Below are 19,013 nucleotides of genomic sequence, written 5' to 3'. Positions count from 1 at the left end.
CTCAGGAGGCTGAGTTGGATCCTTTTTCAGCAGGATCACAAATTCAATACCAGCCTAAGCAACTGAGCAAGGCCCTAAGCAATTTAGCAGACTTTGTCTCAAAATAGGGTTAGGGATGTGGTTCAGAAGTTAAGTACCCCTGGTTTCAATCTTCAGTACCAAAAATAAGAAAATTTTGTGTAGACTACTATGATATAAATTTTGGGAAAAAGCGAGGTTTCTATACCTCACCTCTACACGGTTCTACACCATATTACCTAAGTTAGACAAATCTTCACTTTTTCTTTTTTTCAGAATTGTGAAATTCCACCCAGGGCCTCACACATGCTAGGGAAATGCTTTATCACTGAGCTACATCACCAGCCCTGTTTTTTGTATTTTATTTAGAGATAAGGTCTCACTGAGTTGCTTAGAGCCTTGCTTTTGCTGAGGCTGGCTTTGAATTCACGATCCTCCTGCTTCAGCCTCCCAAGCCACTGCACCACTGCACCCAGCCCCCTTTTAAAAATTTTTAATTAAGATTAGTGTTTCACTAAGTTGCCCAATCTGGCCTCAAATTTGCAAACTTCTCACCTCAGCCTCCCAAGTAACTGGGATTATAGGCTGTGCCACCACACTAGCTGATTCTCATTTTTTCTTCAGCTTTAAATTATAAAGCACAAACCTCTCTTCAGTGTATATATGAGATTATGTAGGGTAACAAAGTAATAGGTATTCCATAAAGTACACTTGAATTCCAGGGGCAAATAATGATAAAAACTAAATGTTAAAATTTATTTCATCATCATGATTACAGACATAATATATAGGGCAGGGTGGGCAAACAAGGCAAATGAAGAAAGCACCTTTCCCCTCCATTTAACCAGATGCAGCATTTTGACATTTTTATGATATGCAGGTTGACTTAATTCATTAACTTGGGTTGATAACTGGCAATAACAAATTTTTGTAGTTTGGATTCTTTTGCCATAGCAACTCCAAGTAACGTAATTCCAGAACTATGCTGTGAGCTCTGAAATGGTGTTCGTTTTAACATTCTTGAAGCTTTCATGTCTTAATTGGATACCTCTTATTAAGGCAGGGAACTGTCTGTTAAAGAATGTCTTCCTCTTTGCTTACCCAGGCCACCAGCAATCTTTTTCAACTGTTATAAAAATAAACTGGATGAAACTGTTGTGCCTGGATTCCTTTTTTAAAGCATTAGCTCCCTGAGAGAAGAAAGAAGTCCTAACCAATTGTTTTCATGAACAACGACCTCAGTACAATGTAGCTAATGTCCTTTGCAGCAAAACCAAGAAGTCAGGCAACCCTGCTCATCTTGACTAGTTTATCAATAATTTATATACAAGATATATTTAAAGCTGATTTCAGACCAGGTATTGCAACCATAATCCCAAGAAACTGTTCAGTTTTAGCCCACTGAGGTTCTGGAAGATGCCAGATCAAGTAAGAAATCATCTCAAAGCAGAGTGGTGGTTCATCATCTTTTACAAGTGAGAGGAAAACATCAATAGAGAAGAAATAAAATAATTTCCTCCTATATTCATTGAATCCTACAGCTATCTTCACAGCCTTAGTTGACAAAATCCAGAGTCCTCAATTTCCTGATATAGGAATCCATTTTCAAGGTGACAGTTAATATCAAGAAGAGTTTTCAGGCTTTTCTTTGCCATGGCCCATGAACTCCAGTCCTTCAATAGGAATCTCTTTCTCTTTTATTGCTTTCTGATGGAAAAAAGAAAATACGTTATAAAGTTGTATAGGAAACTTAAAATCAAAACTTTGTAAATAAAAGGTGTTGCCACAAAGGTAAAATCAGAATGAACTACATAGGGGCTGGGGTTGTGGCTCAGTGGTGGAGCTTTTGCCTAGCATGTGTGAGGCCCCAAATTCGATTCTCAGCACCACATAAAAATAAAATGAAATAGAGGGATCCTGTCCAACTACAACTAGAAAATAAACATTTAAAAAAAATGAATTACATAGACTCACAACCCAAGATTCAAATGACATACTTTTTAATAGTACCATTATAAAGAAAGCAAGTGTAAAAACAGATTCAAAAGGAGTTGCGAAGGGAACCGTTAAAATTCAAAATTCAGAAGTGAAATCTGACAAATGCCATCCCCACTATTTTAGTGATAGACATGAGTTCAAATCTGGATTCCGGGCTTACTGGCTTTGCCAGCCTCACTGTCCTCATCTGAAAATAGGGTAAAGGCAGCAACTCCCTGGTGGAATTACAGAAGGATATTTTAGGTTAATTTAGCGAAGTGCTTTTCCCAGGGCTGTTTTTTACAACGCAGAGCACTTATACGCGCCTTGCGCAAGAATGAAGCTTTATTAGCTCCAGTTAGTAAACGGTCCGAAAAATAGGCCAAGGAAGGAATTATACGAAAACAACGGGACCCTCCACAGTGTGGAACAGGCCAGAAGACGGTAACCACCTGGCCCACCCTACAGTAACAGTAGAAAGGTGCGCCACCGGCAAAAGAATCACGGAAACCTAGTACTAGTGAACTTAAGCCAATTAATTTACGCTTCTGAGTGTTAGTTTCCCACATATAAAATATAGATAACTGCGGCCACTTTGCAAGTTCAGGAAGAACACCTAAAAAATGAACCAACGAATGTACTGTGCTCCGTAAAAAGTAAAGCATTGCAAAAACGTTGAACCGGAGAGACATTCAGGGGACTCAGTGGTGATGGTAGGGGAGAGGGCTGCTGCCACCGGCCTCACTGAGGCTTTCTTCCACCCTCCTGATGCCAACGTCCGTCAGACGCGAGGCTTGTGGCTGGGGACACAGCGGAGAACGCGGGGCCTCGGGGTAGACCAGGACTCGGGTGCGGCTCACCTGCACGCACTGCTGGTAGCGTTTGAAGAGGTCGGTGCACGGGTCCCCGGAGCCGTCTCCCTTGAGGAACTTTTCGGCAAACCAGCGATTGAAGCACTGGTCATACTCGCGCTTCATGTCGGTGCAAGCCTCCCCGACGCTGTTCATGGCTATGGCGGAGGCGACGGAGGCGCACTCTGATGTCATCACTCTTAAACGTGTCGCTGGGCAGTTCATTTGGGCGCACTACGGAGGCCGAAAAGGGAAGAAATGTGGGCACGGGCGGTGTGGCTGGCTCTTCGGGTCCCGCTGGGCCGGCGCCGGGGCTTCACCTGCCAGGCGGATTCTCAGGTAAAGGCCAGGGGCGTCTAGGAGGGCGGCTGAGAGATGGCCTAGGCCTCTCCGTGATCCATGTCCCTTCCGTATCCCCAGGGAAGCGGGCGGATCACGGCCGACGTGATTGAGCACCTGGAACGTCTAGCGCTGGTGGACTTCGGCAGCCGCGAGGCGGTGGTGCGGCTGGAGAAAGCCGTCGCCTTCGCTGACCGGCTCCACGCGGTGGACACTGACGGGGTAGAGCCCATGGAGTCAGTACTGGAGGACAGGTAAAGTCGCTGCGGTTTCCGAAGGCTTGACTGTGGGCCTTCACAGCGGTCTGTGGCGGCGGTTATTGTGCGGTTTCAGAGGGTGAAAGAGCTGTAGCGCGATTGGGAGTTTGCCCACTGTCACCCCGCTGGTTAAGTGGCTTCGTCCTTCGCTTTGTTCATTATGGATCCTGTCACTCCCATTTAGAATCCACGAGTCCTCTCAGCGTACGGAGGGGCGAAATCCGAACTGCTTGTTAATCATCATCACCTTTCAGTCCGTACATTAGTCCTTGCCTAACCAATCTGACATACTAGTCCCTCCCTCTCTATACACCGCCCCGCTCCGGCTTTATTTTTTATTTTTTTGGTTTTTGCTACTAGAGATTTAACTCCAGGGGCGCTAACCACTTAGCAACAATCCCAGCACTTTATTTTCAAAAAATCTCCCTTTTTCAAAAAAAAGGGTCTGGCTAAGTTGCTCAGGGCCTTGTTAATTTGCCAAGGCTGTCTACTTGCGAGCCTCCTGAGCCGCTGGGATTAAAACATACTGGCTTCCTTAACTGCTTTTCCACTAAGTCAAGTTCATTCCGTCCCTAGGATCTTTGCATTTGTTCCCCCACCACCACCAATCGGCCTCCATATCGTTGCATAGCATTCTCCTTCTCGGCACTTGATTCTCAGCTCTTCTAAGAGAGCCTCTCCTCACCGCTGCAACTGCTCTCTCTTCCAACTGCTCACTCTTTATCCTTTTGTTTCCTTGACATTTTATTTTTTACATATATAATCTTTTTTGTTGTTGTGATATTTATGTGGTGATGGGCCTCATACGTGCTAGGCCAGTGCTTTACCACTGAGCTTTCTCTCTAGCCAACATTTTATATTTTGTTGATTTATGTCTCTAATTATTACAATGTGAGCTAATTTTCTGCCTTGATTAGTGTTATTACTGTTTCAAAAATTTAAATGTACATATGTACAAATTGACCTAATGTTTTCTTATGGAAAGATATGTTAAAGTCCATCAAGATACAGATGCAAAGAGTTGGGAATCTAGCTCCAAGGTAGAGCACTTGGGAAGCCCTGGGTTTAACTCCCAGTTGGTGGCAGGGGGTGGGAAAGAAAAAAATTAAAATGCACAGTGTCCACTGCAAAACTGTTTATAACACCCCAAACCAAGCCAAACCTATAAACAACCTAAATAAATAACAAATACATCATTATACAATGTAATATTTGGCAGTTGTTCAAAATAATGTAACTTAACTAGCTGGGCAGAGTGGTGCTTGCCTGATATCTCAGTTATTTGGGAGGGTGAGGCTGGAGGGTCACAAATTCTAAGCAAGCCTCAGCAACTTAGCCAGACTCTATCTCAAAAAATAAGAGGCTGGGGATGTGGCTCAGTGGTGGAATGCCCCTGGGTTCAATACCCACTACCTCCCTAAAAAAAGAAACATGTTATTTATGTGTCATATTATCAGCATATAAGTCAAGTAACCGCATATAAGTAACCGTGTATATGGAAATGTCTCCAAGAAAAGCTAGGCATGGTGGCGCACACCTGTAGTACCAGCTACTTGATAGGCTGAGGCAGGAGGATTGGAAGTTAGAGGCCAACCTGGGCAACTTAGCAAGACCCTGTCTCAAATTAAAAAGAAAAAAGCAGGGTGCTGGGATGTAGCTCAGAGGTAAGGGCCCCTGGGTTCTATCCCCAGTACCTGAAAAAGAAAAAAATTAAAATAAGCCAGGTGCGGTTGTGCACACCTATAATCCTAGTGACTGGGGAGAGTGAAGCAGGAGAATCACAAGATGGAGGCCAGCCTAGGCAACCTAGTGAGACCTTGTCCCCAAAGAGAAAAAGGAGCCAGATGTAGTAGTACATGGCTCAGGAGGCTGAGGCAAGAAGATTGCAAGTTGAAGGCCAGTGTCAGCTACTTAGTGAGGTCCTAAGTAATTTAATGAAACCCTGTCTCAAAATAAAAGAGGCTGGGGATGTAACTCAGTAGTTCAGTTCCTCTGGGTTCAATCTCCTTAGTATTTAAAAAAAAAAAGTCCCCAAGATATATTCAATAAAAAGACCAAAAATTAGAGTATTTGATGCTTTTATGTAACCTATTTTTATATTCTATATAGTCTTTATACAAGAAATACTGTTAACCAGTTTTAAAGGAAACAGGAACTTGGATGTGGTAGCCAATAGTGTAGTCCCAGCTACTCCAGAGGCTAAGGCTAGAGCTTTGCTTGAATCTAGTTCAGGGTCAGCCTAGGCAACACAGGAAACTGGTCTTTAAAAAAAAAAAAAAAGATGGGAATGTGGAAGGAAACTTTATACTATATATATTTTATACCAGGGACCCCAAACATAAGGCCTGAGGGGGCAGAATAATACCTAGTGAAGTAGTGTAGTACAATTTTCGGGGGTAGGTCATTGACAAACTGGTTTGTGAATACAAAAAAGATATAGCTTCTACCCACCAACTGTTGCTAAATCTTAATACAATTAAAAAAAATATATTCTTTTTTTGTTGGGGACGGGGTACTGGAGATTTAACCAAGGGATATTCTACTATTGAGCTACGTCCCAAGCCCCTTTTAGTTTTTATTTTGTTACAGGTTCTCACTAAATTGTTTAGAGACTCATTAACCTCATTAAGACCTCTTACCTCAACTTCCTGAGTTGAGCAGATTTGCTGGGATTAGAAATGTGTGCCACTGTGCCCAGCTAAAAACAGTCTATTTTGAAAAGCATCCTGGATTCAATCCCTACCAAAAAAAAAAAAAAAACCCCACCCAAAACCATGAATTTTTTTCTTTTTATTTATTTAGTTTTTGGCGGACACAACATCTTTGTTTGTATGTGGTGCTGAGGATTGAACCCGGGCCGCACGCATGCCAGTCAAGTGCGCTACCACTTGAGCCACATCCCCAGCCTCCAATTTTTTTTTCTTGTTGATACATCTTTTATTCATTTATATATGGTGCTGAAAACCAAACCCTGAGTGCCTTACACATGCCAGGCAAGTAAGTGCACTACAGTTGAGCCACAGTCCCAGCCTGAAACTATGAAACTTGAGGTGACCATTCCAGATACAAACCATAGTGAGTTAGGGTCTTTTTCAGGACATGTAGCTCTCGTGATGTTCAATAAGCTGATAATCACTTGTATTTATACATCTATATGAAGGTTGTTGACTGTCTACTCCTCTCTTCATGCTCATCCAGGGAGCATATTTGATTTTGCTCCTGATGTTTTTAATGCCTAGCACTGAGTAGATACTCCATTTTCGCTGAATGAAAATGTTTTTTTTTTCTTTTTTGGTATTAGGGATTGAACCCAGGGGCACTTTACCACTGAGCCACCTCCTCAGTCCTTTTTGAGACAGGGTCTTCCCAAATTGCTTAGGGCCTTGCTAAACTGCTGAGACTGGCCTTCAACTTGTGACCTTCCTGTCTTCAGCCTCCTGAATTGCTGGGATTACAGGTGTGCACCACTGCACCTGGCTGAATGAATGTTCTTTACTAATATCCTTGTTAAAAGAAAACAGAACAAAGAATTCAGGATTTCCTAAGTCACCAGTGTGTAACTGTAAAGAAATGCATAGCAGCTGGGAAGAGGACAAGGTGGATATAGTCTATTACATTTCCATTAGAAAGAGTTTGTGAAAAAGATAACAAGGAAATTGCAGCTGGAATCTCAATTTGGCCTGTTACTGACCTGCACTGTCTCCATAAATTTTAAATTGTTTGGGTTATTATTATTATTTAAATGTGATATTTGTGGGACTTAAATTTTTGAACAAACTGACTGAATCTGAAACAGAACCTGGTAAAGACAAGACAGATATTCACCAGGGTTTTAGGCAATAGTCAATACTAGGTAAAAGTCCTGACTGGCCAAAAGAAATTTCTTTGCATATTAATAACATATCATTTGGTTTGAGCTAAAAAGCATTAGTGTGCTTAATGTTGGGGTACACTTTATATGCATTATCTCAGTTATCACAACCTTGAAAGACAAGCATGTTTTTAGATGCAAAGGCTCAGAATTTCACAGGTACTAGAGAATCCTCTTCTCTCAGTATGATAGATATGCCAGCTAAAGTGAACCCTTAGGTGCACGCCTATAATCCTAGTGGCTCAGGAGGCTGAGGCAAGAGGATTTCGAGTTCAAAGCCAGCCTCAGCAACTTCAACAATGCCCTGAGCAACTTATGTTGTAACTTGAGAACCTGTCTCAAAACAAAAAGGGGATGAGGATGTACTTCAGTGGTGAAACATCCTTGGGTTCAATCCCCACTACTAATCTACCCCCACCCCTGGAATAAAAATAAAAAAAGCTTTGGCAGAACTGGCCCATCAGCTAGCCCAAGGACCAGCAGAAGCACAAATGAGTCACTTTTCTTTATTCTGTGGTTTCACAGCACTTTCCATGTTTTTTTTTTTTTTCTTAAGTAGTATTTTCCTCAGCTTCTGGTCTGATTTGATTTGGAGCTTTAGTGGTCAGGGATTTTTTTCTAAAATATTTTATTTTTTAATTGTAGTTGGATACAATGCCTTTATTTATTTTTATGTGGTGCAGAGGATCAAACCCAGGGTCTTGCATGCGCTAGGTGAGCACTCTGCCAGGGTTCCTCATCTGATCGGAACATAGAAAAAAAATGAAGTATTTTCTTTCAAAAACAGTACATAACTAATGTTAGCCCCGATGCATAGGAAATAAATCGATCTATTCACAAAGTGGATGCCTTAGGAGTATTTATATTAACTTATCTTTTTAAAAAAATATTTATTTTTATAGTTGGACACAGTACCTTTATTTCACTCATTTATTTTTTACATGGTGCTGAGGGAACAAACCCAGGGTCCCACACGTGTGAGATGAGCACTCTACCGCTGAGCCACAACCCTAGCCCCTATATTAACTTATCTTATAGAACTCTTAATTGAGAAAGGAAGTGGACCTTTCTCAAGTAATAACTGACCTGAGGCACAGCATCCAATCCCCAATACCACAAAAACAATAAAGACCAGAATAGTTCATCTACTCCTGTTTTAAATAAGATCCTGGTGTACAGGAAAGTTAAGCAGTTTGCCAAATGAAGGGGTTTGCTGTGCCACTAGCAGAGGTGCTGGTTTCATTAGCCCATGATGAAGATGAAAATGGGGAAATCTATTAGGAATGACTTCATTGTAAATAGTAATTAAGTGGAGATGTGGTATTTATTTAAAGATGTGAATTTTGTTTTCCTGGGAATCTCACTTACAAGGGCTCTACCACTGAGTCACTACCCCAGTTCTAATTTTTTTTTTAAACATTTATTTTTTAGTTGTAGTTGGACACAATATCTTTATTTCACTTATTTTTATGTGGTGCTGAGGATCGAACCCACGGTCTCACACGTGTGAGGCGAGCGCTGAGCCACAGCCACAGCCCTCCCCCTACCACTTTTTTTTTTTTTTTGGCTGCTGGGATTGAACCCAGGGCCTTGTGCATGGAAGGCAAGCACTATACCAGCTGAGCTATTTTTAATGCCATTATTTTCAATCTTCCCAGCAATCATGAAGCATTTTACATGGGTTTCAAGCCCATCTGACAGGGGAAAAAAAAAAAGATATATTAAAAAGAAAAAGAAAGAAAGTCCAGTGGTTACCTTTATCGGTGGTTTTTATTTTTTTTTCTCCAAGTTGTCTTAAATGAATGCACAATCCCATTAAAAATACCAACACACAGCCCTCATTTTTTGAACAAACTTAAGGTCTGATAAGATCACTCTTCAAGGCCACAGTTAAGATAGATTAAGACCAACTCTCGTAGTATGAGTAAATATTTGTTGTTTCTAGCTCTGGGATGGATGCCAGGATTCTTTTAGTCCTTTCTTAAAAGAATCTTTTAACTTAGACTTCATATACAGGCAGCCTTTGCCCAGGTATTCATGTTATTCCTGCCCTTCTGTGACAAAATTCAAATCCCATTAGGGACAGGCAGAGTGGCACACACCTGTAATCCCAGTGACTTGGAGGCTGAGGCAGAAGGATCCAAAGTTGGAGGCCAGCCTCAGCAACTAGCAAAACCCTATCTCTAAATTTAAAGAGATGGAGATGTATTTCAGTGCTAGAGCCCTTGTCTAGTTTGCATGAGACCCTGGGTTCAATTCCTTGTACCAGCGGCAAAGAAAAATAGATTCTGAAAATTAATTACCACTTACCTCATAGTTGTTGGGAGAATCTATAAACTGTAGATGAATATTTGGTCTACTCCCGATCACAGCTCCTTTATCCTGGAGCAGTGACCATAAATCAAGAATATGCTGTTCCCTTATTCTCCCATTCTTGACCTTCTCCACTGCCCTAGAAGCCCCATTCTCTCCAATGGTAACTTTGAGCTTCTGGGTTTTGTAGATGTCTGTACTTGAGATCCGACAACATAGCAGAAGGCAACTGTGCTGAAGAACTACTGCAAAACTCCCATCGTGTGGTGGAAGAGTATTTTGTGGCCCCCCCAGGTATGTGTGGCATTAGGAGGGCAGTAGAGTCCAGGTATCATACTTACTCTATGGTGTAGTAAGCAATGGGAAACAGCAAAACAGGACTGGGGGTTTATGGTGGGTGGCAAATCTGAAGCACTGCCTAAGGAAATAGCTGGCATTCACTGCTTCTTTTGAGACCATCAAGTAGGAATGTGAGCCCATTTTCCCAGAGAATGTGGGTATCTGGCATTTTTGTAAGATATTTCCAAAATTTTAATTGTTGGCAATCAATTCAAATTAAAAACAATGAAGTACTATGCAGGCCAAATAAAACATACCTACAAGCCAGATTCCTGGAGAATGTCATCTTTAACCTTACTGTAGGAGCTTTAAAAAAAAACTCCAGGCCAATAAAATCCAGAATCATGGGTAGGTTGAGTGTTTTTATCTCCTGTGCATATGTGTCAGTACTCAGAGCCGCTACACCCCTTTGGCAATTGAGAATGGGACTTCTCTTGGGGGAGAAGCATTCTGGGCAGCCTCCACATAAAACATCAGCTCTAATCAGTGCAGAGGTTACCTCTTCAAGGGACTCATTAAGATCATCCAGGTTTTGACAGTTCTGGTTGCCACAAGGATAGAAAGGCAGGCTAGCAAACTTACGACCTAATTCTAAAACATGCCTTTGATTCACTTAAGAAATTTTATAAACTTGTTACTGCTTCAGCAGATGATTACTGATCAAATACATACTAACTTCCAAACAAACCTTGCTTCAGACCACTTGTTGGAACAAAATGAATGCAGTCTATCTCTACTCCTTATTGAAAAGTGTGCATTAACTTGGCTTCACTTATAACTGTAATTCTTTCAGATATCCAGGAAAATGGGATTGAAGCCACACTTACAATTCCATGAAAAACAAGTGATTAGGTTAGATCTGGCTAGAGCCAGGTGGATAGCAGGTTCAGCTGTAACATTCTTTCCTATTGTTTTCAAACAGGTAATATCTCTTTGCCACAGCTGGGTGAACAACTGCCCTTCCCAACAGACTCGAGTAGTCATTCTGGGAAGGGGATACCCCATGAGCATGTGGAAGAGCAATGATGGTATTTTGTTACTGTGAACCCTATCGTTCCCCCTTCTTTAATCACCTGAAAAAAATGGATGTTTAAGCATTTCTTAGTATCTGACTCTTCTGAAGACAGAACTGGAAAAAATCTGGCCAAAACAAGGCACTGAATTCCTGATAGTAAAGAGCAAAAGTCAGCTTCCAAGGAAATCAATCTTGTACTTGCTTGCAGACCTGTTCAGTATGGAAAACATTATTTCCTCCTAAAAAACTGTCTATCAAACTATATAAGTGAACTTATATATATATAAACTCTGGTAGAATATTAATAAAAATCTGGTAGACAGTATCTGATTACTGTGACAACCTGAGTTGTCATCTGTCTTTCCCTTACCAGTTGTACCTGCATTTGTTCTTGGGTATCCACCTTATTCAGAACAAGAGGACTAACTTTCTGCTCAGGTCTTAAAAGTGTTCAAATTGGCTGGGTGTGGTGACACACCTGTAAGTCCAGCCACTTAAGAGGCTGAGGGAGGAGGACCACAAGACCACCCTCAGCAACTTAGTGAGGTCTTATCTCAAAATTAAAAAAAAAAAAAGTAGATAATAGCTTGAACTCTTAACCTAAAACCTTCTTCCACCCCACAAAGTGATTATATGCAAATATGTTACTAGTTTCTCTTTCTGGGAAAAAAAGAAAAAAAAACTTATAATAAAAATAAAAATAGTCCTGGAGCAGGCTGCAATGGCCATCACTTGTAATCCCAGTGGCTCAGGAGGTTGAGGCAGGAGGATCCCAAGTTCAAAGCCTGGGGATGTGGCTCAGCAGTTAAGCAACCATGGGCTACCAAAATTCCTGCTACCAAAAGAAAAAAAAAAAAAAAAAAAAAAAAGCCCTGGGCATTTTGATTCTTCCCATTCTCTTATCTGCAATGCTCCCTTTTTTTTTCTTTTTCTTTTAGGCAATTTAATTTAAAAGGTTGGCCTTGAATTAGAATTTTGAATCTGTACTTGAGGTTGAAGTTCTCAAACCACTATCAGAGCAACTATCATCCCCAAGTAAAACAATCTATATCTACTCCTTACCAATTGGGTACAAGAGGCTGACACAGGAGGATCCCAAGTTGGAGGCCAGCCTGAGCAATTTAAAAAGACCCTAAGCAAAATAAATGACCCTATCTCAAAATAAATAAAAAGGGGCTGGGGATGTAGCTTAGTGGTAAAAGCACCCCTAGGTTCAATTCCCAGCATCAAAATACAAAAACAAATTTGGTACAAGGTGCTCCTATGACTCAATGTATTTTTTTTTTCCTTAAACCAGTGTACCTCTTAGGTGAAATCTATGTACTTTAATCAAGGACAACAACACATGTCAATTACTAAACGTTTAAAATATATTTCTAAACAGAATGGGCCGACTCAGTCACAGTAACTGCTGATCTCCATAGCAGAGCAACCCACAAAGACATAGCACTGATTTTTTTCCCATAATCAGGGGTGAAAAATATACAACTTGTTTCTGAACCAAAACCACAATTTCTGCAGTTTAAACATTTCACTGCTAATATGGCCCTGGTAGAAATTATGTAGTTTTCTTTTTCCTTAAAAAAAAAATTAAAAAAATTTCCTAAGACGCTAAATCATCAATCTGGAATGTAGATTCTGAGCACAAAGCAGCTCAGTTCTTCTAAAAAATAAAGAAAAAAATTCCCATCACCTGTCTCAGTAGGGCCTGAAAGGAGAGAAGTAGTGTGGGGAACCCCTGCTTTGGTATGGAGAGTCACGGCCCCTTGACCCAGACCGAGACCGTGAGTAGCCATAGCTGGTGCTTCTCTCAGGATAAACTCGGATGTAAGAAGTTTCACCCTGAAATTTGAACAGGTAAAGAAAAGAAAAGAAAAAAAAATAAGAGCCAGAAGAATAAGCAAACCAAGATCTAACCAGCTGCCTAACAATAAGTCCTTAGCTCTTACCATATCTGGCAGTGCTCTCTTATTAAATCCTCACAATGTTACAGAGGTAGGTACTCTTTACTATCCCATTTCAAAAAGGAAGAAAATGAAGACCGACACAAATAATAAGTGGCAATTTGACATTTTAAATGTGCATTTACAGAAGCTACCTCCTGTTTACTACCTCGTAGGTCCTGGGCTAATGCTCTTGTTATCCTCCTAGATTAGCTTCCTGGTAAGTCCAGTGACCAGGTTATTATGAAACTATTTTACATATGGACACAATCTAAGAAATTAATAACCAGGGGCTGGGGTTGTAGTAGCACAGCACTTGCCTACCATGTGTGAGGGACTAGGTTCAATTCTCAGTACCATATATAAACAAATTCAATAATAAAGGTTCATTGACAACTAAAAATATTTTTTAAAAAATTAATAACCAGAAGAAGAATCATATCTAGGCTGGACTATCTCTCAGCCCTCTGTTCTCAACCAATTGTTTGTCACATTAGGTAAAAGTCAGTCACTGGATTTACCCTTATTGAAGCCTTGCCTTATAGGGAGGACCAGGTACTGTTCTGTTTCCAAATTCAAGCTGTAAATGACAGTCAGAGCTAAAGCATTGTTAAGCCATGCAAGGACCAGCCTCCAAATCATAAAACTAGAGAATTATATGAATTCTCAGAAAAAGAAATGAGCCTAGAGATCTATCTTCCCCAGGTATCCCCAAACACCATAGCAACTCAGGACAGATAACCAGAAAAGAAGGTCAGTGTCCAATTGACAGTCTGGTGTCTGGGCAAAATGGTACCAAAGAGACAGTCACCACTTGAATCAAATTGAGAGAAACAAAGCAGCAGCTGTCTTCCTGAAAGGAAGAACATCAGGAACTCTGCCCCAGGATGAGGTGGCTACTACAACATGAAGGCAAGGTGGCTCAAGTTTCAAAAGAGACCTGCACTATAATGGAAAAGGAACAGTAAGGTAATAACTCAGTACTGTCAGCAGTACCAATAAGGGAAGGGGTTGGCCTATAAATGGTAATATGAGATCATCAAACAAATAGCAAATACATAGCCCATTAGTACTACTGCTAGGTTAGAGTTGGGTGGAATGACCTAGAAATAGAAGGTAAGGAAGGCCCTACCTCATGAGAGCGGAATTTGGTGTCATCCAGTTTACGCAGGGCATATTCCATGTCTTCTTTTCTGAGATATTCAACCATCCCCATTCCATCCTTCTGCACATCTGCATAACACACATCCCCAGCTTCTCGCATGTGATCTTTCAGGTCCTGCCAGCTGCCTGAAGGAGGAAGTCCTAGGCACAGAAAACATAAGAGAAGAACCCACATCCTTCAGCCATGTCTACTGCCCTGATAAGAGTCAGCAATATCTATGGTCTCTTCTCTATGAATTGCTTAATTCCTAAGGGTCCCCAAATCGCAAATATTGATAAGGGACTCAAAACCAGAGAAAAGCACTGAGATACATGTGTGGTAATTGAGAAGCTGGTCCTAGTCTTATCTTCTAGAGACCAAACCTTCCCAACAGAGCAAAATTCATAGCCTCTTTCTTTGTTCTTCATAGACAATGTCAAACTCCCAAAACTTCCCATTATGAAATTTATCAGTACCAATTATTTCTTGCCTGCAGGTTTTCCCAGGACATGGAAATTTTGAAATAAGCCAACAAAATAACCAAAGTGTAGCTGAAATTTAACAACAAAAATCTAAAAAAGTTTGTTTTCACATAGGAACAAGTGACTGACAAACAAAAGTACCTCTTAAGAGATCACCAACATTCTTCACTACAGTGGGGGGAAAGGTAATACTCAGACGCTAAAACTAGTCGGGAGTCATACAACCCTACCTGGTGTCATGAAAAGGAAATGTGCTCCTGCTCTCAAAGGCTGTGTTTACCGCTCACAGCTCAGGACTGCAGCCATTTCCTAATAGTTTTCTAAGCAGGATTTCAGAGCAGCATGGAGAGAAAAAAAGATAATGTATGACATCCTGAAGGAGGGAATAGAGTTCTAGGGTTAAAAAATTACAAAGGGACACAAGATAGGCAGATACTGAGTATCACTTAAGCACATGGTAACTGGCTGTGATTGTAGAACATTCACCTATTAAAAAGGTGCCAGGTTCCTCAATACATTTCACTCCACTAGGGCCCTAATATTTCTCTGCAATGTGTAGAGGACCTTGGGTCTTTACCATTGTGTTAATGTTTCAAAGATACATAAACCTCTAAGAATTTTATCACTTGTTGATAAACAGAAATGTTTCATACTTTCCAATATAGTAAGATTTGGTTGTGGAGTTTTCTTTGGTTGGTTTTTAATATAATTCTCAAATCACCACAAAAATCTCGCCTTTTTTAAGGATCTAAGGCTGAGTAAGTTGTTCCAATCTGGCTCCTGTGATGTCTTTCTAGCAAGTCTGATATCAAGATATGTTCCTAACAAAAACATCTTCAGATTTCAAACTCAAAGAGTTCTAACATCAATTTCCTTTTCACCACTAGGTAACTCCTTTATAATCAGGTTTATGTTCTACCCAGAGTGCACTACTACTGCAATATCATTTGCAGGATACCTGCCTCACTGGCAGGCCAGAGCAGGGCTTTGGCACAGGTTACTGAAAAGAAAGCCCACGTATTCCATGCAGTGAAGAATAACCACTAACATTCCTTAGAAGCCAGACTCTACACTAAGTAGTGTATGTATCATTTCATCAAGTTTGAAAGGAACATACCTGAAACAAGAACTCGGAAATCAGATCTTCTTGTAGGAGGGCCATTCCTCCCACCACGGGGCCACCCACCCCGACCTCCATAAGTCCTGGGGAACTCCACACGAAGCCGACACTGGCCATAATCATAACCGTTCCTTCCATAAATTGCATCCTCAGCATCTCTGCAAAGAAAGGTTTGAAATTAGTGCTGCCCAAGAAGCTGACTGATTTCCCAATGAGAGGCATAAAGTGAGTATAAATGGAAAGTAAAGGGGGAAAACAACAGTTTCTTTTTTTTTGGGGGGGGTATACTAGGGATTGAACCCAGGGGTGCTCTGCCACTGAGCTACATGCACAGCCTCTTTTAATTTTTCATTTTGAGACAAGGTCTCACTAAATTGCCCAGGCTTGCCTCCAACTTGTGATCCTTCTGCCTCAAACTCCTGTCACTAGGATTATAGGAGTGTCACTGGGCCCAGCATAAAACAGGATCTTAATGTACCTTTGCTTTGGATGAAAACCTTTCATGGTGTTGAATTAAACTTTAGAGCTGTCAAACACAGTCTTCTAGGTATGAAATGATAAATTCTAAGAGGACTAATTTAAAGAAGATGTAGGTTGTTGGCAAACAACTAATTTTGCCAATAATCCAGTTCCTTCAGCCTTGATGAGCTGTTTCTCATGTTATATTTTGTTGTTGTTGTTGTTGGTTTTTTAGAGTGGGTCTTATTATGTTGCCCAGGCTGGTCTCCATCTCCTGGACTCAACTGATCCTCCTGCCTCAGCCTCCCAAAGTAGCTGAACTACAGATGTGCACCACCGTGCATACCAAACATAAGCCCCTGGAAGTTATTCCACAAGGCCAACTGCCTTAAAGACTAGAGAAAGAGCCAGGCATGGTGTCCCCTCTCTGTAATCCCAACAACACAAGATTGAGGCAGGAGGATCACTGTGCAAAGCTAGCCTCAGCAACTTAATATGGCCCTAAACAACTTAGTAAGACCTTGCCTCAAAATAAAACGGGCTGGGGGAGTGGGACTGTGGCTCAGTGGTATTTGCCTAGCATGTGTGAGCAACTGGATTCCAGCCTCAGCGCCACATAAAGATAAATAAAGAAAGTATTGTCCATCTACAACTAAAAAATAAAGATATTAAAAAGGGGGGGCTGGGGATATAGCTCAGTGGTTAAGTGCCTCTGGGTTCAATTCCTAGTACAAAATCAAAAACAAAAAACTCCAAAACAAAAAACCCTGAGATATTCCAGGATGAAAAGCAACAAGGACCACATCCCAGAGCAACCTGGATTATAATGCAATATGGGAGGGGCATAGCTGCTAGGGTTAAGAGTAGATTTTGAATATAAATTGAAGTTGCATAGTGGTATATGCCTGTAATCCCAGCTACTCAGGAGGTTCCCATATTGGAGGACAGCCTCAGCAATTTAGTGAGGCCCTGTTTCAAAATAAATAATAATAAGGGTTAGAGATGCTGCTCAGTATAGAGTGTCTCTGAGTTCAATCCCCAATATGAAACAAAAAATTGACTTTAAATCATTTTGCCTCTTACTAGTAATCACCCATGGTTAAGTGTAATAAAGCTTTTAAATCTCTAACATGAACAGTATACTAATGTCACAGAGTTACTGTAAGGATAAAATGAGATATTAATGTGCAAAATACTTTGAAACTTCTCACATATATTGATATCAGAATATAGCTTTTCTATTATGAAAGGACTAAAAGAAGAAATGACAATGTAACATAGCATACAGCAAGTATGTATTCTAAGGGCAGAACAAATAAGATTTGAACCCTTACTAGACTCTTATCACAACTCTCCACATCCTCTTTTCCTCAACTATAAAATGTGGCTAACAGTATCTCCCTATAGATTACTGAAAATGTTAAGTATACAGCATGGATCTGACACACTGTGGAAAATACACAGTGGCACTAATAACGGGGACATAGCCCTTTCTTGTTTAGGTGTAAAAATGCCCCCTTCCACTTTTGAGGCAAATGGCAAGACATCAGCAGCTAGCCCTGTCAGTCTTCAGCCATCAAAGCCTCAGGGTGCTTCCTGCCACCTCAACTTCAGATGCTCTCCCGGCAGGCAGGACCCACGCTACGGATATTCCTGGCAGTGGGGCAGAGAACCCTTCCTCGACACGATGCTAGGAAAATGGGGCCGGCTCCTATTTAACCCCAGCTAAATAATAGTGACCAGTGCAGAGCAGTAGCTTCTGAGCATCGACCGCAGTTTTTGAAAGTTCCTGGGCTTTTTCCAGCCAGAATCCCAACAATGTTTGCAAAATCACAAAGATCCCTTCGCGCAAGTTTAGGGATCTAAAGTTTCCACATCCCTGGGACCTTCAGCATCTAGTAAGACCTCCCTCATTAGAGGGGAGTGTGATGAAAGACCGTCCCTCAAGCTGTTTCAGAAGTCCCCCTAAGCCCCCGAGTCCTTTATCCCGGCCAGGTTCTGGCCTTGTGGAGAGGCGCGCGCGGGCTGGAGATCGGGTCCTTCACCGAGCCTTCTTAGAGCCCTCTTTGCCACCTCCCAAAACATCCACGCCCCCGCAGTCTGTTCCCCCCAACGGCGAATTCGGCAGGGGGGAGGGGTGGCCGGGGGTTACTTCTGCACCCTGCCGAGTCTCCCCGGGGCTAGTTACGGGCCGGAGCTCTCCTAGCCCGGTCCGCGTCCCCTTACGGACGCCTCTCCGGCCGCGAAGGAGCGAACGCTAATTTTTACCATCCCCAAGGCCAGTTTGGGCGGGATCTGGCCCTCCAAAAGCTTCGATTTTGTGTTTCTAAATAAAATAATAATAAAGGAAGTGACGACGGAGCAGAGGACGGCCCGAAGCCCGCGGCGAGAAGAGGCCTCCTCCTCCTCCATCCGGGGGCGCCGCGAGGGGTCCGCGCTGAGGGGGAGGGGAGGCCCGCGGGGGGAGGGGAGCGGAGCGCGGGCAGGGGCTGGGGCCTGCAGGCGGGCAGACCCGCGGGGGCCTCACCGGGGGTCCTCGAAGCGCACGAAGGCGAAAGGCACGAGGCCATGCCGGTTCTTGAGCTCGATCTCGCGGATTCGGCCGTACTTGTAGAACAGGTCCTCCAGGTCCTTCTCGCGCACGTCGGTCGGAAGGTTTCCCACGTAGATGCGCCCGTCGCCCTCGCCGCCGCGCTCGTCCGCCCAGCCCGACATCCGCACCGCCCGACGCCGCGGGCCCGCCGCAGCCCACGTCGCGCCGCCGCCGCCTCAGCCCGGGTTCCCCGGCAGCGTCCCCGCGGGCTCGGAGGCGCTCAGCCGCACAGCATTGTGGGAACGCGGAGCGGAAGCAAAGGGGTCCGAGGCTAAAGGAATTTCTTAAAGGG

The 19,013-nt window shown here is 42.4% G+C and overlaps 4 protein-coding genes across 4 annotated transcripts in view; 2 read left to right on the top strand and 2 right to left on the bottom strand.

Moving 5' to 3' along the window:
• Positions 1–747: 747 nt before the first annotated feature.
• Triap1 (TP53 regulated inhibitor of apoptosis 1) lies at positions 748–3,071 on the bottom strand. The gene is made up of 2 exons (XM_005336810.5): positions 2,856–3,071; positions 748–1,725 (listed from the first exon to the last, which is right to left on the bottom strand). The coding sequence occupies exons 1-2, from the start codon at positions 3,069–3,071 to the stop codon at positions 1,642–1,644; spliced, it is 300 nt and encodes a 99-aa protein (XP_005336867.1). The 3' UTR covers positions 748–1,641.
• On the top strand, positions 3,051–11,322 carry Gatc (glutamyl-tRNA amidotransferase subunit C). Its single transcript, XM_005336811.5, has 4 exons — positions 3,051–3,185; positions 3,267–3,439; positions 9,817–9,920; positions 10,888–11,322. The coding sequence occupies exons 1-4, from the start codon at positions 3,105–3,107 to the stop codon at positions 10,989–10,991; spliced, it is 462 nt and encodes a 153-aa protein (XP_005336868.2). The 5' UTR covers positions 3,051–3,104; the 3' UTR covers positions 10,992–11,322.
• Positions 3,310–19,013, top strand: part of Dynll1 (dynein light chain LC8-type 1) — a 48,581-nt gene continuing 32,877 nt past the window's right edge. Inside the window, exon 1 of the mRNA XM_078038999.1 lies at positions 3,310–3,439. The gene's annotated coding sequence lies outside the window, so the exon portion shown is untranslated. The remainder of the gene's footprint in view (positions 3,440–19,013) is intronic.
• Srsf9 (serine and arginine rich splicing factor 9) lies at positions 12,329–18,987 on the bottom strand. Its single transcript, XM_005336809.4, has 4 exons — positions 18,656–18,987; positions 15,667–15,827; positions 14,056–14,228; positions 12,329–12,822 (listed from the first exon to the last, which is right to left on the bottom strand). The coding sequence occupies exons 1-4, from the start codon at positions 18,841–18,843 to the stop codon at positions 12,679–12,681; spliced, it is 666 nt and encodes a 221-aa protein (XP_005336866.1). The 5' UTR covers positions 18,844–18,987; the 3' UTR covers positions 12,329–12,678.

Source organism: Ictidomys tridecemlineatus, chromosome 2, assembly GCF_052094955.1.
Source record: "Ictidomys tridecemlineatus isolate mIctTri1 chromosome 2, mIctTri1.hap1, whole genome shotgun sequence".
Taxonomy (NCBI): Eukaryota; Metazoa; Chordata; class Mammalia; order Rodentia; family Sciuridae; genus Ictidomys; species Ictidomys tridecemlineatus.
The sequence above is the reverse complement of the archived record's forward strand: the minus strand, read 5'-3'. Positions and strand labels throughout refer to the sequence as shown.

Coding starts and splice junctions, on each gene's coding strand:
- Triap1 (XM_005336810.5), bottom strand. CDS start 3,071: ATGAACTGCCCAGCGACACGTTTAAGAGTGATGACATCAGAGTGCGCC. Junction 1,726..2,855: donor GCTACCAGCAGTGCGTGCAG/GTGAGCCGCACC, acceptor TTTTTCCATCAG/AAAGCAATAAAAGAGAAAGA.
- Gatc (XM_005336811.5), top strand. CDS start 3,105: ATGTGGGCACGGGCGGTGTGGCTGGCTCTTCGGGTCCCGCTGGGCCGG. Junction 3,186..3,266: donor CCTGCCAGGCGGATTCTCAG/GTAAAGGCCAGG, acceptor CCGTATCCCCAG/GGAAGCGGGCGGATCACGGC. Junction 9,921..10,887: donor GTATTTTGTGGCCCCCCCAG/GTATGTGTGGCA, acceptor GTTTTCAAACAG/GTAATATCTCTTTGCCACAG.
- Srsf9 (XM_005336809.4), bottom strand. CDS start 18,843: ATGTCGGGCTGGGCGGACGAGCGCGGCGGCGAGGGCGACGGGCGCATC. Junction 15,828..18,655: donor GTGCGCTTCGAGGACCCCCG/GTGAGGCCCCCG, acceptor CTTTCTTTGCAG/AGATGCTGAGGATGCAATTT. Junction 12,823..14,055: donor CCAAATTCCGCTCTCATGAG/GTAGGGCCTTCC, acceptor TTCAAATTTCAG/GGTGAAACTTCTTACATCCG.